Raw genomic sequence first — 25,885 nt, 5'->3', positions numbered from 1 at the left:
AGCAGGGAGATTTCTGTTGAAGAATACAAATGGGTTCTCTGCTACATCGCTTCTGCCTGTTTCTGGGCAAAAGCAAAAAAAAAAAAAAAAAAATGCACACAGAAATGGGATGGAACTTTCCAGCTGGTGTTTTTAGCATTGTCAGAATGGGATGTGTTTGTGAAAATGACTGATAATTAGGTGTGAAAGCCGATAAGGGAGAAAAATGGAGAAAAATTGCAGAATCTTTTATATCAAAGGCTGAAATGAACCCTATTGGTGGGTTTGTGAATTGATACTGTTTTGGAGGGGAGTTTAGCAACATGCTGATACTTTGACTCACCAATTCCATCTCTAGGGATCTATCTTATGGTAATATTTACACAAGAACAAATAAGAACATATAAACAGGTGTTCATTGTAGGGTTGTTTGCATGTGCAAAAATCAGAAATAGGACTCAATGGTAGAGCATTTTGTCTAGCATGCATGGAGCTCTTGGTTCAATCCTTAGCCCCATCAGAAGGAGGAGAACTAGAAATAATCTACATGCATCAACACGAAAACATTTAAACAATATGCATATTTTAGAATGGCTTCCTGCTAACAAATGGAGTGAGATAGATCTACATGACTGACCCAGAGAAATGCCCCGGAGATATTATATTGAGTGGGAAAATTTTTCAAAATAGTGAAAGTTTTGAGATGAAGCTGGATTCAATGCTTCTGCTGACAGGTGGGGTCTGCACAAGCTACAGGCCTCTGCAGCCGAGAAGCATTGCAGATCTTAATGGTGGGCCATGCTGTCCAGTGTGATAGCAGACCCCAGCAGCTCACTGTCAATTTATTTATTTATTTTTTCTTCCTGGGTGAATTCAAACCATGTACTCCACATACCACGACTGAGGGAGGGTAATGGTAGGAGTTAATGAAGAACAGGGACAGTTTTTTTTCTTTTTTTAACTAGTGATTAAACCCAGCAACATTTATCCTGTGAGCCAAGTCTCCATCCCTTTATGAATTTTGTTTTGACACAGGGTCTCAGTAAGTTACTTAGGGCCTTGTTAAATTGTCAAAACTGACGTTGAACTCACAATCCTCCTGCTTCAGCCTCCTAAGTCATTAGAATTATAGGTATGTACCCCTGAGCCCAACAGGTAGAGAACCCTTACACCCAAAATAGGACCCAACAGCAGATTTTCTCTTCCTGAATATGCTGGCTCACGGCTATTGGTCCAAAGTTATGCTAATTAGGGCTTGGAAATGTGCTAATGCTATTGGTCTATTCTTTCTTTATTTGTTGTAGTTGGACACAATACCTTTATTTTATTTATTTTTGTGTGGTGCTGAGGATCGAACCCAGCGCCTCCCACATGCAAGACAAGCGCTCTACCACTGAGCCACAACCCCAGCCCCTATTGGTCAATTCTTGAGTCCCAACTTTCAAGTCTGCCCTACTTTAATTTCTTTGTGGCAAGAAGCTAGAGATTGAAGTTGCAGGCGAGGAACACACCTCTGCAACTGCTGCAGGATGACGGGTCAGCATGCCTTGGCTTGCCATCAGGGCTGGTTTGCAGCACCTTAGATCCAGGGCACCTCTATGGCAGGACCCACCCAGCCCCAGGCCACTATTCCACTGCTCCAACCCTAGATTTACAACCTTTCAACAGACACCAACACACTGTCTACATAACACCTCGTGTGCTGGTCTAGGGTTTTATATACCCTTTGGTTCACTGGTATTGGTCCAAACTTATGCTAATTGGGGCTTGGAAATGTACTAACACTGTTGGTCAGTTCTTGAGTTCCAACTTTCCTTTTCTTGTGGCAGGAGGGAGGAGAGCGTTTCTGCAGCAGGCATCCCCCATGGGCAGGCTGGGATTCTGCAGGGTGACCGGTCAGTGTGCCTTGGCTCGCTGCACCAGTATGGCAGGCTCCACAAGGCCCTGGGCTTCAACCCACTGGTGCCACTACCCCACGTTCCTTCCCTTTTGGGTTCCAGGACCACTTCTCAGCAGAGACCAGTAGACCCGCCAGCCAGCCTGGCAGTCGGGGAGACCTGTCAATAGTATTAAAGTGGCACCCCCTTTCTGCACAGAAAGTCTTAACTGGGCCTCTCCAGAAATCTTCACCATGGCTGATTTTAGGACTGTCAGCAAAAGAGTCTCTGCAAAAGAGTTCAATGTAGATTAGCTTCCTATTTTCGTATTGCCCGGTTTTACTTGGCCACTGGCCGGGAAGATTCCAGCACTCCAGATGCTGGACACCCTCTTACTAGTTTTTCACAAACATATCCAGTATAATAATTTGTAGAAATGTACAAACTAGGCTTTTGGCCTTGAGCTGGGCTTCACAGAGATGTCTACGTTTTTTTAAGATAAGTTACCAACTGGGCTCCATGGTAACAGCTGGCAGGGGGAGGAAAGAGAGGGGAGAAGAAGCTTTCCCCTTCTCAGGCGTTGTCCTTGAAGGGTTAACCTGCCCAGAACAGTGAAAGAAAAAGTCGCTTTTATGTGAACCTCTGCAGACTATGAACTTCTGAACTGCTCCCCTTATATGCTGCGTATAAAACTCTGAAACTACCTGAACTCGGGGTTCAGGGAATTGATTACACCAAAAGCTGCGCCCTCTGAACTGTTTCCTGCTATCTTTGGTGCCTTGCCTCATTTGTCCCTACAACAGTATCTTATCATGATTCCATTTAAACATCTTTTTAATGTTAATATATTCATATAAAAATATCTGAAAAAAAAATACATACCAAACATGACTAGTGCCTACCTCTGAGGAATAATGCACACATTTTGTAAAGTTTACATTTTCATGAGCATGGATTCCCTTCTGCAAACAGGAAAGAGCTGAACTATTTTCTCAAGGGAAGAAGGAAGACTTAAAAAAGAAATGCCTGGTCCTGTGGTTAATGCAGTGTTCCGATGAAGAGGTTCAGTGCAATCCCACCGTGAGTGTAACCATCTGGGCAAGAGTGATATCTAGTAGGAACCAACCAAAATCTCTGTGCTCGCAGAGCGAGACGGAAACGCACCACGTCTCCCTTCTGCCTCCCTTATTAATCTCTAGGCTGTGCCTTGGGCCACTGCTCCTGCTTCTGAAATATGTTTATTTTCTTCTCTTGCACCATGAGCATTTCAGAAGGGATTTAAACCCAGTGGGAAAGACCTGGACGTGGATAAGGCAGTCCTGGATTCAACCCCAGATTTCTCATTCTGCTCACTCTGACTGCATAATCTGCTCTTCCCTTCAGGGTCTTGATTTCCAAAGGTAAAAAATGATGCTCATTCTTAGGGAACTTGCCTCAGAGTCTTTGGAATGGGGAAAAAAAAGGGCGGGGGGTAAAGTATAGAGAGTGCTTAGGCACAGTAAGTTTTTAATGATGCCTATTATTTGTTACTTTGGGTGCTGGGGATTGAATGGAGGGCCCCACACATGCTAAGCAGGCCACACACCCCACCCCCAAAGCCTATCATTAAGCCAGTTAAAACCAGAGTTTCCAGGAAAAGCTCAACTCCCTGCTATCCCTGCTCCTACTAGCAGGCAGTTTTTGTGTTTCTGGTGACAGATACAGATTGCATGAGATGCAGACCTCTGAAGCCAAGAACTGTGGCACTTCTTACTGAGGGTGAATAAGTGTAATATCAGAATTTGTTAAAACCCAGAGACAGACACCTTACTAAACCCCAAATAGGAGAACTCTATAGCAAGTCTTCCAAAACTGAGGGCTTTGGTCTAGGAGTTTATAAACCAATCGGTTCACCGCTATTGGTCCAAACTTATGCTAATTAGGGCTTGGAGATGTGCTAATGCTATTGGTCAGTTCTTGAGTCCCAAGCCTGTCCCACTTTCATTTTCTGGTGGCACATCAGGAAGCAGGAGGCTGAGGTCTTGGGATGGGACTGCAGCACTGTGTGACACAGGCTTCTGTATCCATACTGTGCCCAGACCTGGTGGCAGAGACAGGCAGGTCGGTGGCTTTGTCCTGCCTGTGCTTTGGGCTCCATGTGGCAGCAGGCCGGCTTGGCACTTGCCATTCATGAGGCCACTCTACTGCTCCGTGGCTCCTTTTCAGCAAGGACCAGTAGGTTAGCTGTCCCGCTGAAGCTGAGAAGCCATGTCACAATCGATTTTTTTTTTTTTTTTTGGCGGTCTCGGGAATTGAACTTCCACTGAATTACATAACCCAGCCCTTTTCATATTTTATCTTGAGGCAGAACTTCACTAAATTGGCCAGGTTGACCCCAAACTTGCGATCCTCCTGCTTCAGCCTCCCACACTGCTGGGATGACACGCATGAGCCACCGTGCCTTTCTTTGTGGAACCTCTACTGTTTTCTGTGTGATAAACTGCTACCCATCCTTCAAGACCTGGCAACAACGCTTCTTCCTGTGGTCTCTCTCCTGCACACCCAGAACTGATTAATTCTCCCTTTTTGGAAGGACATTACTAGAAGGCTGGGTACCCAGGTTCATGACTACACATTATATTCTGATTTCCTTGTATCTCCTCCTTACACCTCTAGTCCCTCCATGGCTATAACCCTGATCTATTCACCTCAAATTTCTCAGCACTTAACCACAATTAATTTTTCCTATTGAATTATCTCACTTTTCTCTGCTTCTACCACCCAGGAGTCACCATTTTATTCATGGTGGCCTTAGGGTAACAGTTTTGGTTACTGGTTTCTCGGCCTCTTTTCTGCCTACACCAATCTAAGCTAACGGCTCACTCCAACAGGTTGGTATTCAAAACCCCTGAAGGAAAGGAGAGAGAATTGTGAAAAGAACCACAAGGTGGAGCCAGACCTGAGTTTTAGCTCTGGTTTTGCTACAGAATGATGTGACATGGCATGTAGCTTTAACATTATCTGTTAAATAGAAGCAATTACCTCCTTCCACAGGGTACTAGAGGGGGGATAAATGAGAAATTCATGTGAAAATACGCCCAGTTACCTAAATGTTAGATATTACAACTTTCTTTTTTCCTTCTTTCCTCTTTTTGAAAGTGGGGTCCTTATTGCCCAGGCTCAATCAATCCTCCTGCTTCAGCCCTCTAAGTAGCTGGGTCCACAGGTGTGCACCACCATGCTTGACCCATTGTTGAGATGCAGAGTATATAGGGGCAGAATGAGTAGCTATAAAGTGTCTGTCCTGGGTATCAAGCTGCATCCTGAAACTCCAGGTGATCTTGAGCAAATGTCTGTGGTCGTAAATGAAAAAGAGACCTCTAAGATCTTTTCTACCCTCAGGTTCTGTTTGATCCAGAAACCACATCTCGCCTGATGTGAGACCAATCCCCAAGGCAAAGGGACAGAGAGTCTTCTCTTCCCTTAAAATTAAACTCAAATATCAGAGGACATGTGTGCAGTCTTTTTCTATTTGTGGAGCACTTTCGTATCCATCATTGGATTATTAGGAAGAAATCACAGCCAAATATTAACAGCTTTTAATCTCCAGATGGTGGAATTTGGCATATTTTAAAATTTACTTGTGTTTTAAACCTTCAAAATCTCCTTCAAGTTGGGCGCGGTGACACACGCTTGTAATCCCAGTTACTCGAGAGGGTAGCCTTAGCAACCTAGTGAGAACCTGTCACAAAAATAAATAAATAAATAAATAAATAAATAAATTTTTAAAAAATTTTAAAAAAGAGCTGGGGATGTAACTCAGTGACAAAATGCCCCTGGGTTCAATCCCTAATACCCACCTCCCCTCCAAAAAATCCTTCAATTTAAAATCATAAAGAAATGATGGTTGCACAACATTGTTAAAGAACAAATAGCACTGAACTGTATACTTTAGAATAGTTAATTCTATATATGAGGCTTTGCTTCATTAGAAAAAATCTTCAACACACACGATTTTATAGTCATTTCTTAAAACTGTGGCTTGAGGAGAGAGTTACAGAAGATTCCTTAGACACAGGAGCAGTTTAGGTAGCTGACATGAACCTGCACCTCCCACCCATCCCCCAGACCGGCTTAAAGTTGCAGCTCAAGCCAGGCCTGCAGAGCGCTCCTCCGACCACCAGGGGACTCTGCAGAACTCCGGCGTCCTCACACACCGGCGCGCGCCGTCTCTTGCGCCTTTGAAGCGCGTGTGCGTGAGGGGCGGGGCCGGGAGAGGAAGCTGCGCCTGCAAGACCGCCGCCCACCTGAGCCTCACACGATGCTCCTCTCACCTTCGGTTCTGACAGACCGACCGCTCCAACTGCGTGCGAGTGTTTGAAGTCCCACCTCTCCACTCAGTCGTCATACTTTTGAGCGGGTGTCCCCACTTCCATTTCCTCACCCTTAACCACTTGTCCCTGCTACTGTGTTCCTTCGCCCTGCTCCGCCAAGGGTCCTCGGTTTTCTCTCAGCCTCTGACCCATGGCGCTGCAGGCGCTGCACAGCTCGGGGGTGGCCTTCCGCAAGATCCTGTCTCACTTCCCCGAGGAGCTGAGCCTGGCTTTCGCCTATGGCTCCGGGGTGTACCGCCAGGCGGGTCCCAATTCAGACCAGAAGGTGAGCCCGGCCCCAGAGACCGGACCTTCCCCATGCGGCTTCCCCGCGGTCCGCCCCATTGCCAGGATTCTGCTCGTTCTCCCTTCGGACCCCTAGGGTGGCCTGAGCGCTCCAGGCGTCAATGAGGAGGATGCAAATCGTTCAGAAGTGTTCTTAGTATAACGAGAACGTGAGCTGAGTTTTGAAGGATAATTTAGGAATCCACTTGGGAGCTGCAGTTAGGTGAAGGGAAAAACTGTTGCTAAATTCTAATTCAGTGTTCAACCTGGATACTACGTTGGAATTTTCTAGGGAGCTTTAAAAAAAAAAAAAAAATTGCTGGGTTCTACCTGAGATTCCTGATTTAACTCTTCTAGAATGGGGCTGGGCTTCAGGAATTTGAAAAACGTCGCTTGATTCTCATGCGCAGCCAAGTTTTGAGCGCCTATCTGCAGCTGTGGGAGAAAATACAAAATAATCCTCTGATTTCAAGGAAATTGATGAATTGTCTGTAGGGCCAGGGCAGGTACCGTGAAGGTAACTAAGGACAACAGTTCGTGGCTAGCCGGTGTATGCACTTCATGCTCAGCATATTTAACAAGTGTCTAGTGGGGACTAAACATTGTTACTCTTCAGAGTTGGCTGAGCACAACAGCAATATAATTTTCATTGTGATTTACAGAATTCAGTGTGAAAATTGCAATAGGGACTTAGATACTTGGCTGTAATTTGCCTTTTGGTTAAAGTTTGCCTATTCACTTCCTGGTGAGGCTATCTACAGCCTGGATTTCCTATCTATGCTGTTACAATGTTGTTCTTTAAATTGGCAGCATATGAAGTTGTGTGAGAAATTATAGTATGATCTAATTACTTTTCTAATATACATTTACATAATTATAGATCTTTAAGAATGTTTACCCATGTCTTCCTCACATCTTAAGTATCACCAGTGGTTTGTGGATCACAGTGAGGGAAACCCAGAGCATCCTTTAGTCTCCTGTAGACTCTTCATCATTTTTCAGTGAAGGTTTTCCTTTGAGTAGAACTGGAATTCCCTCCAAAAAAAAAAAAAAAAAAAGATTCTTTCCTTACCCTCACTCTCATCCCCTACATTCAAGTTAACAAACCTTGTATATTCTAATACTGAATCTCCTCCAAACCAGTCTCTACCCCAAGTGCCTCGCCTCAAACTTTTTTGTTTCTCCCCTGGAATTTTTTAGTGGTTACCTATCAGATTTCCCTCATCCTTTATCTCCACTCTCAAGTTAGTTCTTCTGCAGGAAAGTTTTCAGGCATGGCAAACAGCCTCTCTGGTCCTATCTCCCACAACATAAGTATGTTTTGTTCCAGTAGCACCAAACTGCAGGTCCAGAACATGCCTGACTGTCTCCTACCCATAGAAGTAGTTTCCTGTACATGGCTCAGTGCCTTCCTCATGCTTCCCCAAGTACTTTTACCAGCCCTGTTTCCCTTGAATGCCTTCTTCAAGACTCCTACTTAAATTCCCTAGAAACATTCCTACTTCTTGTTCTCTTGGATCTGACTTTTTTTTTTTTTTTTGTTCCATGGATTGAACCCAAGGATACTTAACCATCAAGCCACATCCTCAGCCCTTTTTGTTTTTTATCTTGAGACAGGGTCTCAGTAGGTTCCTTATAGCCTCATTAAGTTCCTGAAACTGGCTTTGAACCTGCAATCCTCCTGCCTCAGCCTCCTAAGCCATTGGGGATCTGCCCCCACTCTTAAGTGATATTAGTACATTATGCATTCCTCTATCAAGTCAAGTTGTGTACTCCCTCCAGTAGACTGAGCTCTTCTACCCTAGGACCCATCAGAACTCATAGGTACTTTATTAGTAGTTGTGAATGACTTATTTCCTTTTACATACTACTTAGTAGAGTTTGTCCAAGTGATCTTTGATCTGGAAGAAAAGTGGAACACATTTAACTGCAGTTAGGTGAAAGGTAATGAGCACAATTATTCAGCACACAGAATTTATTACCATGCTCCTTAGGTCTGTGGCTAATTAGCCCTGTGTACCAAGGCACAGTGCTTATCCTGGACATTGGTTTCCTTTCCTATAAAATTGGAATATTGCATACCTACTTTGTAGAATTATTGTGAAGATAAAGTAAGTTGCTGTGTATATTATATATAAAGTGCTGACATAGTACACATTAAATTAGTATTTGTATTAAAACAAAGCTCACATTGCTTTCAGAGATTGGAGACCCTAGATCTTCTGCTAATCATAATAGCACAATATTTGGGAGGGTTCCACTCCATCTAGCCACTTTTCCAGGAATTAATGAACTCATTCTCTTTTCTTTACAGAATGCAATGCTGGATTTTGTGTTCACAGTAGATGACCCTATTGCATGGCATTCAGAAAACCTGAAAAAGAATTGGAGCCACTACTCATTTCTAAAAGTTTTAGGGCCCAAGATGATCACATCTGTCCAGAATAACTATGGCGCTGGAGTTTACTACAATCCATTGATTATGTGTGATGGTAGGGTAAGTGACGTTCGTTGGGCCTTTGTCTTAACTTGGCTAATTATTAACCTTTGTTAAAAGAGCACCAGTGAAATATGTATGTTTGTGCAGATAGGAAAGGGTCACACTCCTGCTGGATGTTCTGAACCCAGGGACAGAGCAGGCGCTGGAGTCCTCAACTCCCCTTCATTGTGATTGCAGTGTGAGAAGGTGATTGAATGTTACTTTTTTTTTTTTTTTTTGGCCAATTGGTTCCCAAGTTTTAATCTGTTGCACACACAGATTGCAGGGATCCACCCCCAGAGTTTCTGATTCAGTAGGTCTAGTTGGAGCTGGAGAATTTGCTTTTCTAACAAGCTTCCAAATGACACTGAAACCAAAGGTCTAGGAACCATACTTTGAGAACCCTGGTTTGGTCAGTGTGAGGAATAGGCAGCCCTATTCAAGATCAGGGTGGAGATCAGTCTTATCTAGAAGGAGGAACAGACACCCCCAGGAAGAAATTGGAAGTGAAGGGGGCATTAAGGGAGACTGGTAGTCTGTGAGGCCAAGTAATAGACAGGAACCTCTTGGTGTTAACACGTGAGTGGGATTCAAGAGTGGGGTGTTAGAGGGCAAAGGTCCCCAAAGAGGGATTGTCTGACATCAGAGACTCTTGCCTATCTTTTAGACGAGAGACAGCCCAGAGGTTTGGGTTGTAGCTTAGTGGTAGAGTGCTTGCCTAGCATGTATGAGTTCCTGAGTTTGATCTATAGCACTAGCACTACCAAAAAAAAAAAAAAAAACAAACCAGATGAAGCATTCCAGTATCTTAAGAGGACTGTCAAGAGCTAAGTGGATCCCCAGAATATGAAGACGAGTGGGGATCTAACTCAGTTGCCTCCTGGAGATTAGTTGGGTTAGGAATGAGGTATGGGCTTCACTTGCTAGACTGACACTCCTGCTGATTTTTAGAGCATACTTACAGGCATATGGATCACGTGGGGATCTTTTAAAGTGCAGATTCTGATTGAGTAGTCTGGGATGGAACCTGAGATGCTGCATATTTTACAAGCTGTCTGGTAATGCTCATGTAACTGCTCAAAGGATCATGCGTTAAAGGGCAGGAGACTGGAATACTGACTTGAGAAGGATCTGAAGTATCTGAACTTGGCTGAGGATAAGTGCTGTGATTGGTGATGTCTGTAAACCCTTAAGGCCATCTGTTTGCTTTTCTGGTTGAGGTCCTATCCTACTTCCCTTGCATTTTTTTTCCCTTTTATATGGTACTAAGGTATGAACCCAGGGGCACTCTACCACTGAGCAACTTCCTCACCCCTTTTTAAATTATATTTTGAAACAGCTTCTTGCTGAGTTGCTCAAACTGGCCTCATTCTTATAATCCTCCTGCCTGAGCCTCTGAGTAGCTGGAGTTCCACCTGTGCACCACTACACCTAGTTGCGCCTGCATTTTGCAGATGAGGAAATGAAGGTTTAGAGAGAACACCTTCCATAAGGTCAGGCACCTAGTTAGTGACAGGCTCCTTGATTTCTAGGCTTGTGCTGTTTCTACTGTCCCCCCTCCTGCCCCCCAGCTATTACTTGCCTGTAGCAAGAATTGTTTCTGCAGTCCTGTGGCCTAGTGGAGGGAAAATCCCAACCTTCCACTTCCACTTATTCATGCAAAACACATAACTGTGTTCTTTATCCATAATTAATGTTATGCTGAGCCTATCTCTAATTAGTAACTTTCAAACAGTATTACAAGCTCCAGTAACTAAAGGTTTAGTCAAAATTGTATACCAAGGGGACTGTACATTTTAATTGAAATTCTTTGGATGCTTTTTACATATGTGCAGCCTGAGAAGGCTATTTGGATACCAAAGTTGAGTAAAGTAGATCTGAAGGTATTTGTTAACACAAACAGGACTTTGTAAACTGGGAAATCTACATTCAGGGTTTATACAAATTATTATAGAAATTGACTTGACCATATTCCATGTGTTTAGCACTGATAAAGAGGTTTTATTTGGGGATGTTGCTTTGTAACTATAAGCCTTTCCAAGTCAACAGCAATAGAGGAGTTGACTATGTAAAGGATATCTGTAAAAACTTTTAATTAAAGAAACTTTCTGTTACTTTGCAATGAAAAGAACATTGGGAACTGAAATTCTAGGATCTAGTTTGTTTATTTGTTTGTTTTTGTGGTACTAGAGATGAAACCTAGGGCTACATGCATGCTAGGTAAGCACCTCTGAGTATATTCCCAGCCTTGTATTTTGTTTTGGAGAGTGACAGGGTCTCTCAGTATTGTTTGGGCTGGCCCCATACTACAGGCTCAAGCCATCCTCCTGCCTCAGCCTCCCAAATATCTGGGTCTATAGGTACATACTATGCCTGGCTCTAGGACCTAGTTTTAACTCTGTTAGTACTGTTGCCATTTGGGGTATTTAATTTATTCTTTCTGGGCCTCAGCTTTTTATTTCTCAGATGGAAAACATGAACTAAATCAATATTTCTCAAACGTTTGGAAAGGACCAGTTTATTTTTTTTTTATTTGTTTTGTTTTTTTGCAGAATGGTGTCTAAGAGCCATTCTGCCTTTAACATCACATGGACCTAAGTTTGTGATCACCTCACCTCCTGTACTTTGAACTGTATCTTGAACCATATCTGAGTTCCAAATCTGTTTTAGACATTAAACCTCTCAAAGTGTTTTGGTGGAGATGTGGGTGTTTCCATGGAAGGCATTTTGAGTGACTTTGGAAATCAAGGTCCTACTCTGGTCCAGAATTTGATGTGTTTCCTTATGTTTTGTACTTGCATAAGAAACAACCTAATATTTGGCTTTTTTTTTCCACCCATTTCTTTTCTTTTTCAGCTTATCAAATATGGGGTTATTAGCACCAGTATTCTAATTGAAGATCTCCTTAACTGGAATAACTTATACATTGCTGGACGCCTCCAAAAACCGGTGAGTGTGTGTTTTTTTAGGCTGCCATAATTAGGGTGCCTCTGAACCTGACTTGACTTTGATCCTTGTGATTGCAACGAGATGGAACTCTAGGAAATGGAAATGCCTATTAGATCCCTCCTTCTTCTACCTATAAAATTCATTACCAATGTCCAGATATTACTTTGTGATATTGTGACATAATAAGAAATATATGGTTGGTTTTTGTCTTTGGCTTGTGGCACAGAGCTCCTAAAAGCCTTAGAATTCCTAAGTGTTAGGAGCAACAAGTCCCTTTCAACCATACCTGAGTTCATCTAATGAGGGCACTCTTTTTTTTTTCTTTTCCTTCTGGCTTGAACCCAGGGCCTCATGCATGTGCATGCTAGGTAAGCACTAAACCACTAAGCCCCATCCCCAGCCTTCCCAGGTGACCCTTGGTGGGCCCTAGATAGCTTCAGGATAGGGGCTGGTTACCAGAGAAACCACCAATGTGCTTAGTGGGCTGGAACTTTCATCCCTACCTCCCATTTTCCACCCACCTCTGGAAGGGGTGAGCGGCTGGAGATCGAGTTACTCTCAGTGGCAGTGAATTAATCAGCCATGCCTAGGTAGTGGGACCCCCATAAAACCCTCAATAACAGAGTTCTGAGAGTTTCCATGTTGATGAATAAATACATTAAGGTGCTGGGAGGATGGGGCCTTTAGAGTGGGCGCAGAGCTCAGTTCCCAGTCCCACCCAACGATACCTTGTCCTCCTCCTACTACTACTTCTATTCCTCCTCTTTTTCCTCTTTCTTCTCCTTCTCCTCCTTCCTTCCTTCTCCTCCTCTTCTTCTTCTTCCCCCTCCTCCCTCCTCCTTATCTTCTTCATACTCCTTCCCCCTACTTATTCCTTCCTCATCTCTCCTCCCTCCTCCTCCTCCTCCTCTTCCTCCTTCTCCTCCTTCATATGCTTGGTATCAAACCTAGGGTCTTGCACATGTTAAGTATTTTACCACTGAGCTACATCCCCAACCCCTGCATCACTCTATTTAGCTGATCCTGAGTTGGATACTTTAGAATAAGCTGGTAATAGTAAGTAAGCCTTCCTGAGTTCTGTGAGCCCTTCTAACAAATTATCAACCCAGAGGAAGGGATTGTGGAAATTTACAGCTACTTAGTTGTGTGGGATTGAGCCCCTAACTTACGGATTCTCTATATAGCTCGAGATAGATAATATCAAAATTAAATTCTATTGTAGGACACACAACTGGTGTCCAAAAAGTTGGAGAATTGGTTGGTGTGACAGAAAAAGCCCTACACATTTGGTGTCAGATGCTGGGAGTAAAAGACAGATTTTCCCCCTCAGGTACAGGGTTAGTCCATTCGGGGAGTTGACAGAGAAGGTGTCCAGTGCCTTAGTGGCACCTCTGTCAGTACTATGTACATCATCATCTTCTCTTCTAGAAGCTCAGGGCACTACGTGTCCACTGTTGTCTCCTCGAAAAAGACAGGACAGTGTCTGTCACATAGAAAGCAGTCAGTAACTGTTGAGTGAATGAATGAGTCAGGCCGTCATTCCAGGGGAGAATGGTATTCTGGACTCTGTTTTATCCTCCTGAGGCCAGTGGTGATGTCCTGTCAGTATGTTCTTACCTCATTGGGGATGCTCCCAAAAGAGACTGTGGGGTTTTGGCTTCTCCATGGCTTTGATAGAAAGGAATAGGGACAAAGAAGTGGGAAGGAACTTGAACTTTTAACAAGTGTTTGCAACTATCATCTTCTTTCTTTTTTTCAAAAGTATGGCCTATTTTCTGAGAAAAAAAAAAAAAAAGCTTCTTCTTTTTTAAGAACTACTTGAGCCAGATGCAATGGCATACATCTAGAATTCCAGTAACTCAGGAGGTTGAGGCAGGAGGATCACAAGTTTAAGACCAGCTGCAGCACCTTAGCAAGAACCAATCTCAAAATAAAAAATAAAAAGGGCTGGGGATGTAGCTCAGTGTTAAAGTGCTCCTGGGTTCAATCCCCAGTACAGCAAAAGAAAGAACTGTGCTAACTAGTCACAGTTGTCAATCTCACACACCTCCCAAGGAAAATTTTTATTATACTGACCAGGTCTTAGGCTCCAAAAATAGCAGATGGGTTGTTCTCAGGTATCTCCCATAACAGCAACCCCTACCTCCTTTTATAGTGAGCTATGGGGAAAAATTAGAGATTTCTACAGTCATAGTTCATTTGGTCTGTGTCAGAAAAATTTCTTTATTTGTGTATATGGGCTGTCAAGATGCTCTTGCTTTGAACCTGGGCTTAAAATTTAGTAGTGTAAATGGAATTTTATTCAGAAAGAATAAAACTCTTCCCAACAAAGAACAAATTCTGTCATTTGCAGGAAATTGGATGGAACCAGAGATCATAATTTTGAGTGAAATAAGTCAGACTCACAGTATCATATGTGAAAACTAGAGATATGTTTTCTTTCATATATGAAAGATAGAGGGATGAAACTGGGAGGAAAAAAGAATTCAGTGAAAATAGAAGGGAGACCACTAAGGTAGAGGAAGTAGAGAAGAGGAGGGAAATTGGGGGATGCTAGGAAGTGAAACTGACCAAATTACACTTTATTTATATATGTATATACCACAATGAAACCCCCACCCTTCTATATAAATAATATGCACCAATAAAAAACAGAAAAAAATTGTATAATTCATTAAAATATGCAGAAATACTTGAGCATATTATACATGTATGCACATGTGTAAAAATTTATCAAGCCAAATCTTTCAAATATGTACACTTATAAATTTTCCTTCAGTAAAATCATTTTATAATTATGCTTATTATTATTATTATTATTTGGCAGTGCTGGGGATCAAGCCTAGGGTCTTGCACATACTAGTCGAGTGCCCTACCATTGAGCTACATTTCCCCACCCAAGAAAAACAGATTCTTTAAAAAAAAAAATTTTTTTTAATAGTTGTAAATGGACAGAATGCCTTTATTTTACTTTTTTTTTTTTTTTTTTTTTTTTTTTTACCTTTTTTTAAATTTTTATGTGGTGCTGAGGATCAAACCCAGTGCCTTACACATGCTAGGCAAGTGCTCTGCCACTGAGCTACGGCCCCAGCCCGAGAAACAGATTCTTATTAAACCTAAGGAAATAACTGTATTACCATAAAATAAGAATATTCACCATAAATTTTAAAATTTTGCAGGGATGATTAAGTAGGGAGAAAGGAAAGGTTGTAATTTCCTTTTGGAGTATACTTTACCAAATCTCTATAATCCATAAATAGCCCCAAATAGAAAAAGAAAAAATTTCTGTGTCTGACAAACAAAAGAATTTGCCAGGTGCTTTTTGTTTTGTTTTGTTTTGTGTGTGTGGTGCTGGAAATGGAACCCAAGGCCTCACACATGCTAGGCATGTGCTCTACCACTGAGCCACACCCCCAGCCCATACATACATTTTTTTAACATCCAGAAACAATAAGCTTACTGAAATAATTTCAAATATCTATAGATGAATTTCTCATTCTTAGACTGGATAACAGGTAAAGCTCATAATTAAGCAAATAAATGCAATTGAAAATATATAAATATTCATTTTACTTCTAAGGGTTTTATAATTTTAAAAATGTTATTGATAGGAAGATAAATGAATGTGGAATTAGAAGTGTTTGGTCATATTAATTCCTACTGCTTATTAGGAGTTTATACGAACTCAGGCACCTGGTTTTATCTTTCTGAATGTCAGTCAATTCATGCGTAAAATAGGGATAATAGTACTTACCCTGCCAACGCCCCAAAAGTGTTGAAAATTGGAAACAGAGTATTAATGTTGGGAAGAACATGGGCATTTTAGTTAGAGTCTGAGAGAGCTAAGGTTAGGATCTCAGTTGTGACCCTTACTAATCTTGTGACCCTGTGCCACACACCTTGGGATATTTTCATCTGTGGACAAGGGTTCTGAAATTCCTGATACTTCAGAACCATTCAGAAAAATGATATTTCCCTTCTCTTCATCCCTGGCTTTCTCAGTTATGTTGAGATCAAATAAGATCAAATACAAAAATATTGCATTATGCCTGGAATTTTTTAAATTAAAAAAAAAATGGTGTTAGAAACCTGAGATGCCCTGAAATCTAAGAATGTAAGTACTGGAAATTATCTTTTTGTTTTGTTTTGTTTTGTTGTTTTGATTTTGTTCTGGGGATCGAACCCAGGGCCTTGCACATGCTAAGTATGTGACCTGCTGAGCTACACCCTATGGCCTGATCTCAGAATTTATCTAAATGTCATATGTTCTTGTAAAATAAAAGCAGCCCAAGACAAGGAGTAGCAGCTACATTTACCTTCAACAAAACTGTGCATTTCTTGCCTAATTTAGAGAATAAAATAAAAGCTTGCCATGGTAGCTCACACCTGAATCCCAGGGACCTGGGAGGCTGAGGCAGGAGGATCACAAGTTTGAGACCAGCCCCAGCAATTTAGTAAGACCCTGTCTCAAAAGAAAAAATAAAAAGGGCTGGAGGTGTATCTCAGTGGTAGAGCACCCCTGGATTTAATCACTAGTACCAAAAAAAAAAAAAAAAAAAAAGACTTATCTTTTTAAAAAGTGAAAATGATAAACAGGTGAAGTGACTCCCTCCTGCTCCTGCCCCCAGTTTTTTCCACTCCTGTGGAAATCACAGTTAAGCGGACTTCTTTGTGGTAAGTCTTTCAGCAATCATTTTTCCCTCTAGGTGGCAGCAAGTATTAATCAAACTTGAGCAAATCTGTTGGAAGGATAGTAGCGTTTTCAACAAGAAAAATGGGTGGTTATTTTAAGAATTATGAGAAAGAGTACGAATTCTTTGTTTTTATGTTTTAAAAGCAGTTACATTGTTATATTGTCTAAAACTCCAAAATTGTCTTGCACTTTGCAAATTGAAATAGAATTCCTCAATTACTTGCAAGTTAAATCTTTAAAAGGAATATACAGGAGTTAAAAAGATGGACATTTCTGGGAAAAATTGAGTCTAAAATTAAATTTCTGTTATACTTTACTAGCAACTTACCTTATAATTGAGGAGATACCATGTTTTGATTTCTAGTACAGACTTACGTTTCTGAGTCATTTAGTCATTTGCTGTATGTGTGTGTGTGTGTGTGTGTGTGTGTGTGTGTGTGTGTGTGTGTGTGTGGCTGAGCAAGTCACCACTGTACTACATCCCAAGCCCTGCAAATATTTTTTAAGTGAAGAACCATGGAATTTAAATTACTTAATAGAACATATGAACATTCTTTTGTAAGTTTAAAAAAAAGAAAACACTAAAGCAAGTTAAAGTCAGTTCCCTAATTACTTTGACATAATTTGGGATTTTTGTATTTCACTTGTTTTTCATGTATAGATGATTTTGTAACATTTAAATTTTTTTTTAAAATATCTAATTTCCAGTTTTAGTTGGACACAATTCCTTTATTTTATTCATTTATTTTTATGTGGTGCTGAGGATCAAACTCAGGGCCTTGCACGTGCTAAGTGAGCACTCTACCCCTGAGCCACAACAACAGCCCTAACATTTTTTTATACCTTTATTTTATTTATTCATTTTTATATGGTGCTGAGGATAGAACCCAGTGCCCTGCATGTTCTAGGCAAGTGCTCTACCACTGAGCCACAACCCTAGCCCTGTAGAGATAATTTTGTTTGAAGTTTCTTTTTATCTTTCAGGGCTCTAGAGATGGAACCCAGGGCCTCAGGCATGCTAGCCAAGGTGTCTACCACTGAGCTACACCCCAGCCAGTAATGCAGCATTGGTTTTTTGTAATAGCTTTATTAAGGTACACTTCACATACCATAATTCAACCATTTAAAGTGTAAAGTTCAATGGTTTTTTAGTATATTTACAGTCCTGTAACTATCACCGTATTAGAGTTGTATTTATTTATGTATTTCAAATGGGAAAAATCCCCCTGGTATAAAAGATCCCTGAACTGGGAATTGGAAAACCTGGTTTACTAGTTTTGGCTCTTCCCTCCTGTGAACCAGCCTTTGGTTTTCTAGCCTTTGAAATGCAAAGATTGAGCCATTCATTTAGTTATTGAAAAGACAACTAAGGTTCTTCTTTGTGCATGCCAAAAAAAAAAAAAAAAAAAAAAAAGACCCCCACATTATTTGTCCTTGAAGATCCCCCAGTCCAGTAGATAGATAAGGTTTGATCCCATTCTTGTGTTCCGCCCTTCTTCATTTTCAAGCAGTGACTATTTAGAAGAGTCACCCCTCCTGACCATTTGGAATCAAAAAATTCTGGCCAACGGTTGAGTAGTTCAGCACTAAGTAGGGTTGCCTTCTTTGTAACTGAAACTTCACTCTTCACAATTCAAGTAGTCTTTCCCAGTGACTGTTATAGAGATGGAGGGTGGCTTTCTTTTTTTCTCTGTCTTGAAAGGTACTCACAAATCTCTCCTTTTAAAGTCCCTCCGAGCTTTGCCCCTTCCTCTCTGCAGTCAAGATCTGCACCCTGGCAGTAGAGCTAATGTTATCTATGCAGTTCAGGTCGGGGCATTCCCAGTAAGGTACAAACAGCTATTCACAACTCTGAGGACTTTCTTCTTTTCCCAGGCCTCTCTGGCAGTGCCCCAAGCGTTCACTGGCTTTTCACTCTGAACAACAAATAACAGTGCTGCCGAGACAAGTTCCTAGTTCACCTTTCGTTGAAGAACCAGATCAGCACAGTAGCAGAGCCTTCAGAATTGACGTTTTCCCTTTGAGTAAGGATGCTTTTATTTGCACTCTCTTCACCTTAAGTACTGGACTGCTTTCTTACAACCTAAGTAGAACAGATTTCTTGGAGAACAATTGGTTATTCTGTTAACTAGGAGAAAATCTTCCAAACTTATTCTTTTGTTTGCCTCTTTGAGTTGTTAGCGTCTCAAAATAGCCTCTGATTTCACTGGTTTTCTGTAATATCGAGAGAGAGAGAGAGAGAGAGAGAGAGAGAGAGAGAGAGAGAATAATTATTGAGAAGGGCTGAAGGGTAGGAATATGGAAGCAGAATGGTATCTCAGGGGACACATCAGGGGACTGGACCTCGCTTGGTCCATTGTGCCACTTCTTAGAGAAAGATATTTAACTTCTCTGGCCCTCAGTTTTTCCACCAGTAAGTTGAGGAAGTTGCCTTCCTAGATCACTGATTCCATATGGAATACAAATTTTACTTCTAAGGTGTTGTAGGATCTTAAAATTTCAGGAGCTGGAGATGCAACTCAGTGGTCGAGTACTTGCCTAGCATATTTACAGCCCCCAGTTCAATTTCCACATTGAAAAAAAAATTGTTTTAAAGTTCTGTCAAAATAAGTCAAGCAGAATACATCGATAATTGAATGCATGATAATAACTCAAAATATTTAGAACTTGATTTGCATAGTGCAAGGGTGTGGCCCTGGTTTTGCCATTGGTTCATTGTGCAACCTTAGGCAAGTCTTGTTCCTGGGCTGTTCCTCAGTGTTATACTCTGCAGATGATGGCAAAAATACTAAACTCACCCAAGCCAAAAGGCTTAATTAAGGTCTATTAAGTTCTCATAATTATAAGGGTGGAGGAGGTGATATTGAACCAGGTGGCTTACTTATCATATATGAGGTATAGATGTTGGAAATATTCCCTTAGAAAAAAAGTGGATAACACAAGGCATAAGTTAGAATTTAGGTTGTTAAGCTTGATTTATAGTTATATGTCTTATGGTGCTACCACTTTTTTTTTTTAACAACAAAAAACTATACCTTAGGATAACATCATTCTCCTCTTTCCAATAAAACTTTATTTTGGAGTTTCTTAGAGTGTGCCTTCTGTATGCCATCTTAATTTATCATGCATTATTATTTGGCAAAAGACAATTTTATATGCCCTGTTTTCTATTATAGGAGGAAAATTTATCAACAACACCAAGTTGTTTTAGAGACAGTTGATACATTTCAGATATCTATGAGTCCTTATTAAGGACTTCTAGACTCTTTTCTTTGTATAGAAAATCAGTCAGTAGCAGATATTTTAAAAAGATTATGTGGGAATATAAATTGATATAACCATTCTGAAGAGCAATTTGGTAATTCTCCTTTTAAGCAGAATGGCTAAAAGTATTCTCAAAATTTGGTCTCTGGCTGGGCACTTTAGTGCATGCCTATGATCCCAGTAATTCAGGAGGCTGAGGCAGGAGGATCACAAGTTCGAGGCCAGCATCAGCAACTTAGTGAGATTCTGTCTCAAAATAAAAGGGACTGGGGAGGTGGCTTATTGATTAGGCACCCAAGAGTTCAATCCTCAATACAAAAAAAGGGGGGGAAAAGGTGTCCCTGAACCCAAAATAGCCTCAACATTTTCTAGGACCTTGTTAGAAATATACATTTTCAACCTTCCTGCAGGGCAACTGAATCAGAAGCTTTGGGGTTTGGACCCATTATTATGTGTTTTAATAAACTTTCCCATGATGCTAACGCTAGCAAAGATGAAAACCCCTGGCTCAGAGAAACTCATTGCCTGTGTACCAAGAAGCACACCAAAGGAAGCTCACTTCAGCTAATGTGTTGTGTACCATATCTCATTTGGTCTGTTAACCCCATTTTATTGATAAGGAGCAATGCCCATCACCACAGCTAGGAGGAGATGGAGCTGAGACTTGAACATATTCTCTTAACTAGAGTGCATTTTGTGTGTGTGTGTGGTGTGTGTGTCTGTGTGTGTGTGTAAGTAATTGGGGATGGAACCCAGGGCCTTACACATACAAAGCAAGCACTGTACCACTGTGCTACATCCCCAGCCCTACCTTACTGTTTTTAAAAACCGAGACTCTGAGAACAGACTGGAGCTCTAATATATTTAATGGATTTGGAGACAGTCAAAGACAGCTGCTTCTGACATGGATTTTAGACAAAGACAGCTGCTTCTGACATGTATTTAGGAGAATAATGCTTTGTATTGAGCAAAGCACGAACTCAAACATTTACATTTATTGTTGTTTTCAATCTTTGACAATTCCTTGATACGAATCTATTATCCCTATTTTATAGATGATGACTTAAGTTCTGAGAAGTTAGGTCATTTGCCCAAACTCACACAGTTAGTAAGTACCTGGATTTGAGCCCAGATCTATATTTAAAACCCATGATCTTTCAATTGTAACTAATTTTCTTTCCATTTTCCTTCACCGAGTTTGAAATCTGTGTATCTAAAAATCATAAAACATAAACTGCCTAGGTTATTTGTGGGCAAGAAAAGAGGTGAGTTCTGAGTAAAGAAAATGCCTTCTCTCACTAGAAAATTTAAAAATTAAGATGAAAAAAATAAAAGTATTGATATTCCCAAAGGATGTTTATTCTTTTTCAAAGCCTATGGTGAGTTTCCTCATTTAAAAAGAATATTAATTTTGTTTTCTTTGGCATTCTGATCCCTTCCTATGTGATGATTTCTCTGATTTTGGCATAAGAGGAGATTCTGGGATTACTTATTAGAATAGTAATCATTTCATGTCAATCAAACTAATATTCCAGGATCCTCAGTGGTCGGCATCTGGGATGGTTCCAGCTATATGTGTCAACCTGTGGCTTGAGCAATACTCCTTTTCTAAAATTTTTCTTCTGAATGTTTGCCTTTTCCAGGTGAAAATTATCGCAATGAATGAAAACGTCATCCTTAGGTCAGCGCTTGATAAAAATCTGAAGAGCGCTGTGACTGCTGCTTTCCTCATGCTCCCCGAAAGCTTTTCTGAGGAAGACCTCTTCATAGAGATCGCTGGACTCTCCTACTCTGGTTAGTGTCCTGTGTGCCCAAACCTTTTCCAAGAAGGAGATTTGTCATTTGAACGCTATGCAAATAGCTTGCTCCTCACCCTGCCCTGGGACTGCAGTGGTCTTAGTTCTAAATTCTATCACTTCCTGTGTCACTTACTGCAGTAGCTTTCTGATTTGCCTCCCTACATCCAGTGTCTCCCGTCTCCTCTCCACAACCCTTCAGATTTTATTTTAATATTTATTTTTTAGAAGTAGTTGGACACAATGCCTTTATTTATTTATTTTTATGTGGTGCTGAGGATTGAACCCAGGGCCTCGCATGTGCTAGACGAGTGCTCTGCCACTGAGCCACAATCCCAGCCTCCCCTCCAGATATTATCCAAGGGTGATTTTTGGTTGTTGCTATTGCTTATTTTTAGTTTGAAATGATTGCAAATCTATAGAAAGGTTTTGAGAATAATAACAGAAAATTCCCATAAACCCATTTTCCTGATCCACCAGTTTTAACATTTTACTATATGTTTTCTCATTCTCTCTGTACCAGTGGTTTTCAAACTCAGTATGCCTCTGAGGGCTTCTTGAAACAACTGGAGGGCTGGAGTTGTGGCTCACTGGTAGTGCATTTGCCTAACATGTGTGAGACACTGCTTTTGATCCTCAGCACCATGTAAACATGAATAAATAAAATAAAGGTATTGTGTCCATCTACAACTAAAAAGATTATTGGGAAAAAAAAGAATGTGGTGGGGCATACCTTAATTCCAGTGATTTGGGAGATTGGGGCAGGAGGATTGCAAGTTTGAGGCTAGCCTCAGCAACTTAGTTAGACCCTATTTTAAAATAAATAAAAAGGGTTGGGAGTGTAGCTCAGTGGTAAAACACCACAGCTCAGTGGCAGAGGGCTTGCCCACCATACACAAGGCCCTGGATTCCATCCCCAGTACCATTAAACAAAAAAGATTTTTTTTTTCTTTCATTGACAAGAAAAATTATCTGCTACTTAAAAAGTTTAAAAACCACTGTCTTAAATCAATAATGTCTTTCCCAGTTTCTTAAGTGTAAGTCAGAGAACTCGGTCCTCAAAACAGCTTATTTATTCTCCAAATCTCAACACAGATAATATTTCATGGAAATTTAATGCTGTAAGAGCCTTCAGAGGTCTTATTCTTCTGTCTTCTTCTTGAAATGCATCTAGCACAGCACAGCTGTATTTGCAACACTGGAAAGAACAGAAGTGAAGTAACCCTGACCTTTTTTTTGCTTCCAGCTTCACCTGGCAGCATCCATGCCCTTCATCAAGAGGCAAAGAGTAGGCCTGAGGCCGGGGCTCAGTGGTAGAGCGCTTGCCTAGCATGTGCGGCACTGGGTTCACTCCTTAGCACCACATATAAACAAACAAAATAAAGGTGTGCTGTTCATCTACATAAAAACGAAAAGACAAAAGAAAAAAAAAAAAAGAGGCAAAGAATAGCGTGACTACTTACCAGAATAAATGGGTCCACGTGCATGCAGTGAGTGGGGAAAAGAGAGTCCATTTTTGAAATTGTTCCCTCCCTAAACTCCCACGTGGAAAAAAGCATCACAGAAGCCTTTTGTGGTGCTGGGGCTAGAGCTCAGTGGGTAGAGTGCTTGTCTTGCATGCACAAGGCCCTGGCTCAATCCCCAGCACCTCAAAAAGAGAAGAAGCCTCTTGTGATGGGTAGACTTTGAGAGAAGATGAGACTGCTCTCTGGGGCCCACAGTGTTACCACTCTTATTTTTTTCTCCCATGTAATAACATCTGCATAGTGCAGGGTGGATTCTGGCTGGAAGCTCTCTTTAATAAATTCTGAACATTGACTAGAGAGTAATGGAACTACTTTTACCTGTCTGTTGACTCTTTTAGTCCTGGGAATTGAATCCAAACCTCATGCTTGCTGAACACATGCTCAGCCACTGAGCAATGTCCCCAGTCTTTGATTTTCTTAAGTGTCATTCAAGTTGCTATAAATCTGTAGCTGAGTTTTGCTAGAACTAGACTGGTAAGGGTAGAAAAGGATGTAGGTCCCGTGAGTAGGTCATTTTCACAGCTTTGAGACTTGCTTCAGGCATTGTGTCAAAAGGCCAGTTTTCCTCCTGTCTTTCCTAGGCTTCTGAGAACCTAGTATCCTTGAATTGAAAGAATTCTGACCGTTTGTTAAACCCAAATCTCCCAAGACCTCAGAATATTCTAGTATTGAAACTACCCACCCAGCCTCTCTTTGATTTACAACTTTGACATTTTGCATCTTTTCCCTGTTGAGAGATTATATGGGGTCCCTTGCCTGTGAAGTTCAACATTTCTCCTTCCAGGAGAAGAGAAGAGGAAGGGATAGAGAAAATAGTGCCTCTCTGCGATAATTGGACAAGTTCCTGCTAGTACTTACTGGCAGAGTCAAGATCTGCCGGTATTACTATGAATAATAACAACCCATACATTTTATATAGTACTTAAAGGTCACTTTGACTGCTCTGGGGCCCCTATTTATGGCAGCATTATTGTAAATGATGGGTGAGAAAGGAGTAGGTGGAGGAAGAAGGCCTGCAAAATTAGGGACGAGAAAGCTTTCTAGTCCTTCACTTATTCTTAGAAGTCAGCACTTCAGTAAACAGGAAAAGAATACCAAATGACTTTGAAATAGTCACCTGGAGCTTTCTTAAGTAAGTGCAAACTATAAAAATGACTAATTTTAGGTAACGATCCTGGCTTAACATTTATCAAATGAGTCAGCGACTCATACCCAAAGATCTGAAGATAGAACTTCTGCTCTAAGGAACTTCACACTGGTAAACACATGCAGGCACAGTGAGTCAGTGGTGAACTGAAAAAAACAGCATATGTGAAGAAGTCGAGGGGACATCTAGGGGAAGGGTACATGACCTGAAGTCTATGGCTGGAGAAAGCCACACTCACTATTGTATGCCAGGAGCTACCCTCGATATTTGGGATGTGATAACTGGTTTAATAATCCTCATGAGAGCCTTTTGATTTGGTTGGTGTGTTATTGTCCCATTTTACAGATGAGAAAACTGATGCCCAGAGAGGTTACCTGACCAAGCTCCCTCATCTAGTATATGGTGGACCTACCACCAGCTTTCTGAAGTTGCTTGACTCTTTCCAAGCCCCCCATTTTCTTATTTATAAGGTAGAAATAAGTATCTCATAAAGAAGTTTTTAGTGAGATAATATATATAAAAGCCCCAGCATCTTATCTCATTGATAGTGCTCAGAAAATGGTTGTTACTGTTTTGTTTATTTACTGTGGTACTTGGGTTTGAATCCAGAAGCCCTTAACCACTGAGCTATATCCCCAGTTCTTTTTATTTTTTTATTTTGAGACCAGGGTCTCACTAAGCTGCTGAGGCTGGCCTTGAACTTGTGATCCTTCTGCCTCAGCCTCCCTTAGTAGCTAGAATTTCAGGTGTGTGTGTACCATCCCCATGGTGCTGGAGATTAAACCCTGGCCTCATACTTGCTAGGCAAGAACTTGACCACTGTGCTATATCACCAGCCCAGCCAGAATTAGAAAACTTGTTACATGTTGACAAAAAATGTTCAAATTGGAAAATTTAGGTGGATGGGAACTTGACAGCCCTAGTTCATCTGTCCATTTAAGGTCCTTAAGGAGTGAAAAAACACCTCCTAGCACTGTCCAGGGAGAGAATGAATGGACTGCTGTCCATGCCAGATTGCCTGAACACAGGCAAGCTGACTTCTAGGAACAAGCAAAGCAGCAACGAAGTTGCCAGTCGATTCTTGGGGGAGGAAATTCAGTGTGTGCACCCGCGCTCTAAAGCAGGAGTAAACTTCCTCATGCCTGGATTCTGGTGAAAGCCAGTAGGGAGACATTTTTGTTCTCTGGAGTGAACAGATTTATTCTGTGATGTAATACCTTCCAGAACTTTGCCAGCAGCGCCACTGGGTGCTCTGGTCATGGGGGCAGGGGGACTCAGAGGATTCAGGAGGCCACATCAGGATTGGGAGGCCTGCTGTCTCCTTGGCCGACTTGATTTGGTTGAGGCGACAGCTGGAACCTCTGTGACCAGTGTATACTTGATTATTTCTGAAAAGGTAGCAGTGTATACTTGATTATTTCTGAAAAGGTAGCATTTCCAAAGGACACGGATCATGAGTAACGTCTGACTCCCTGGTGACTCCTGTGTCGGGATTCTCTTAGTGCTTTACACGTGTCAACTCATTCATTCCCTCCAAC

General features: G+C 41.3%; 1 protein-coding gene across 4 annotated transcripts in view; it reads left to right on the top strand.

Moving 5' to 3' along the window:
• The first annotated feature begins 6,118 nt into the window (after positions 1–6,118).
• Tamm41 (TAM41 mitochondrial translocator assembly and maintenance homolog) overlaps positions 6,119–25,885 on the top strand; it is a 45,987-nt gene continuing 26,220 nt past the window's right edge. For 3 of the 4 annotated variants that reach the window (XM_077793452.1, XM_077793453.1, XM_077793454.1), the window contains exons 1-4: positions 6,119–6,494; positions 8,808–8,990; positions 11,829–11,921; positions 21,522–21,672. In XM_077793452.1, the coding sequence (XP_077649578.1) occupies positions 6,360–6,494; positions 8,808–8,990; positions 11,829–11,921; positions 21,522–21,672 (562 nt within the window). In that variant the 5' untranslated portion in view covers positions 6,119–6,359. Of the gene's footprint in view, positions 6,495–8,807; positions 8,991–11,828; positions 11,922–18,534; positions 18,639–21,521; positions 21,673–25,885 lie in introns of those variants that run through there. The other variant, XM_077793455.1, reaches the window with a different exon arrangement.

The sequence above is a fragment of the Urocitellus parryii genome, chromosome 16 (assembly GCF_045843805.1).
Source record: "Urocitellus parryii isolate mUroPar1 chromosome 16, mUroPar1.hap1, whole genome shotgun sequence".
Classification (NCBI taxonomy): domain Eukaryota; kingdom Metazoa; phylum Chordata; class Mammalia; order Rodentia; family Sciuridae; genus Urocitellus; species Urocitellus parryii.
Note: the sequence above shows the minus strand (reverse complement) of the source record. Positions and strands in the feature narration are given on the sequence as shown.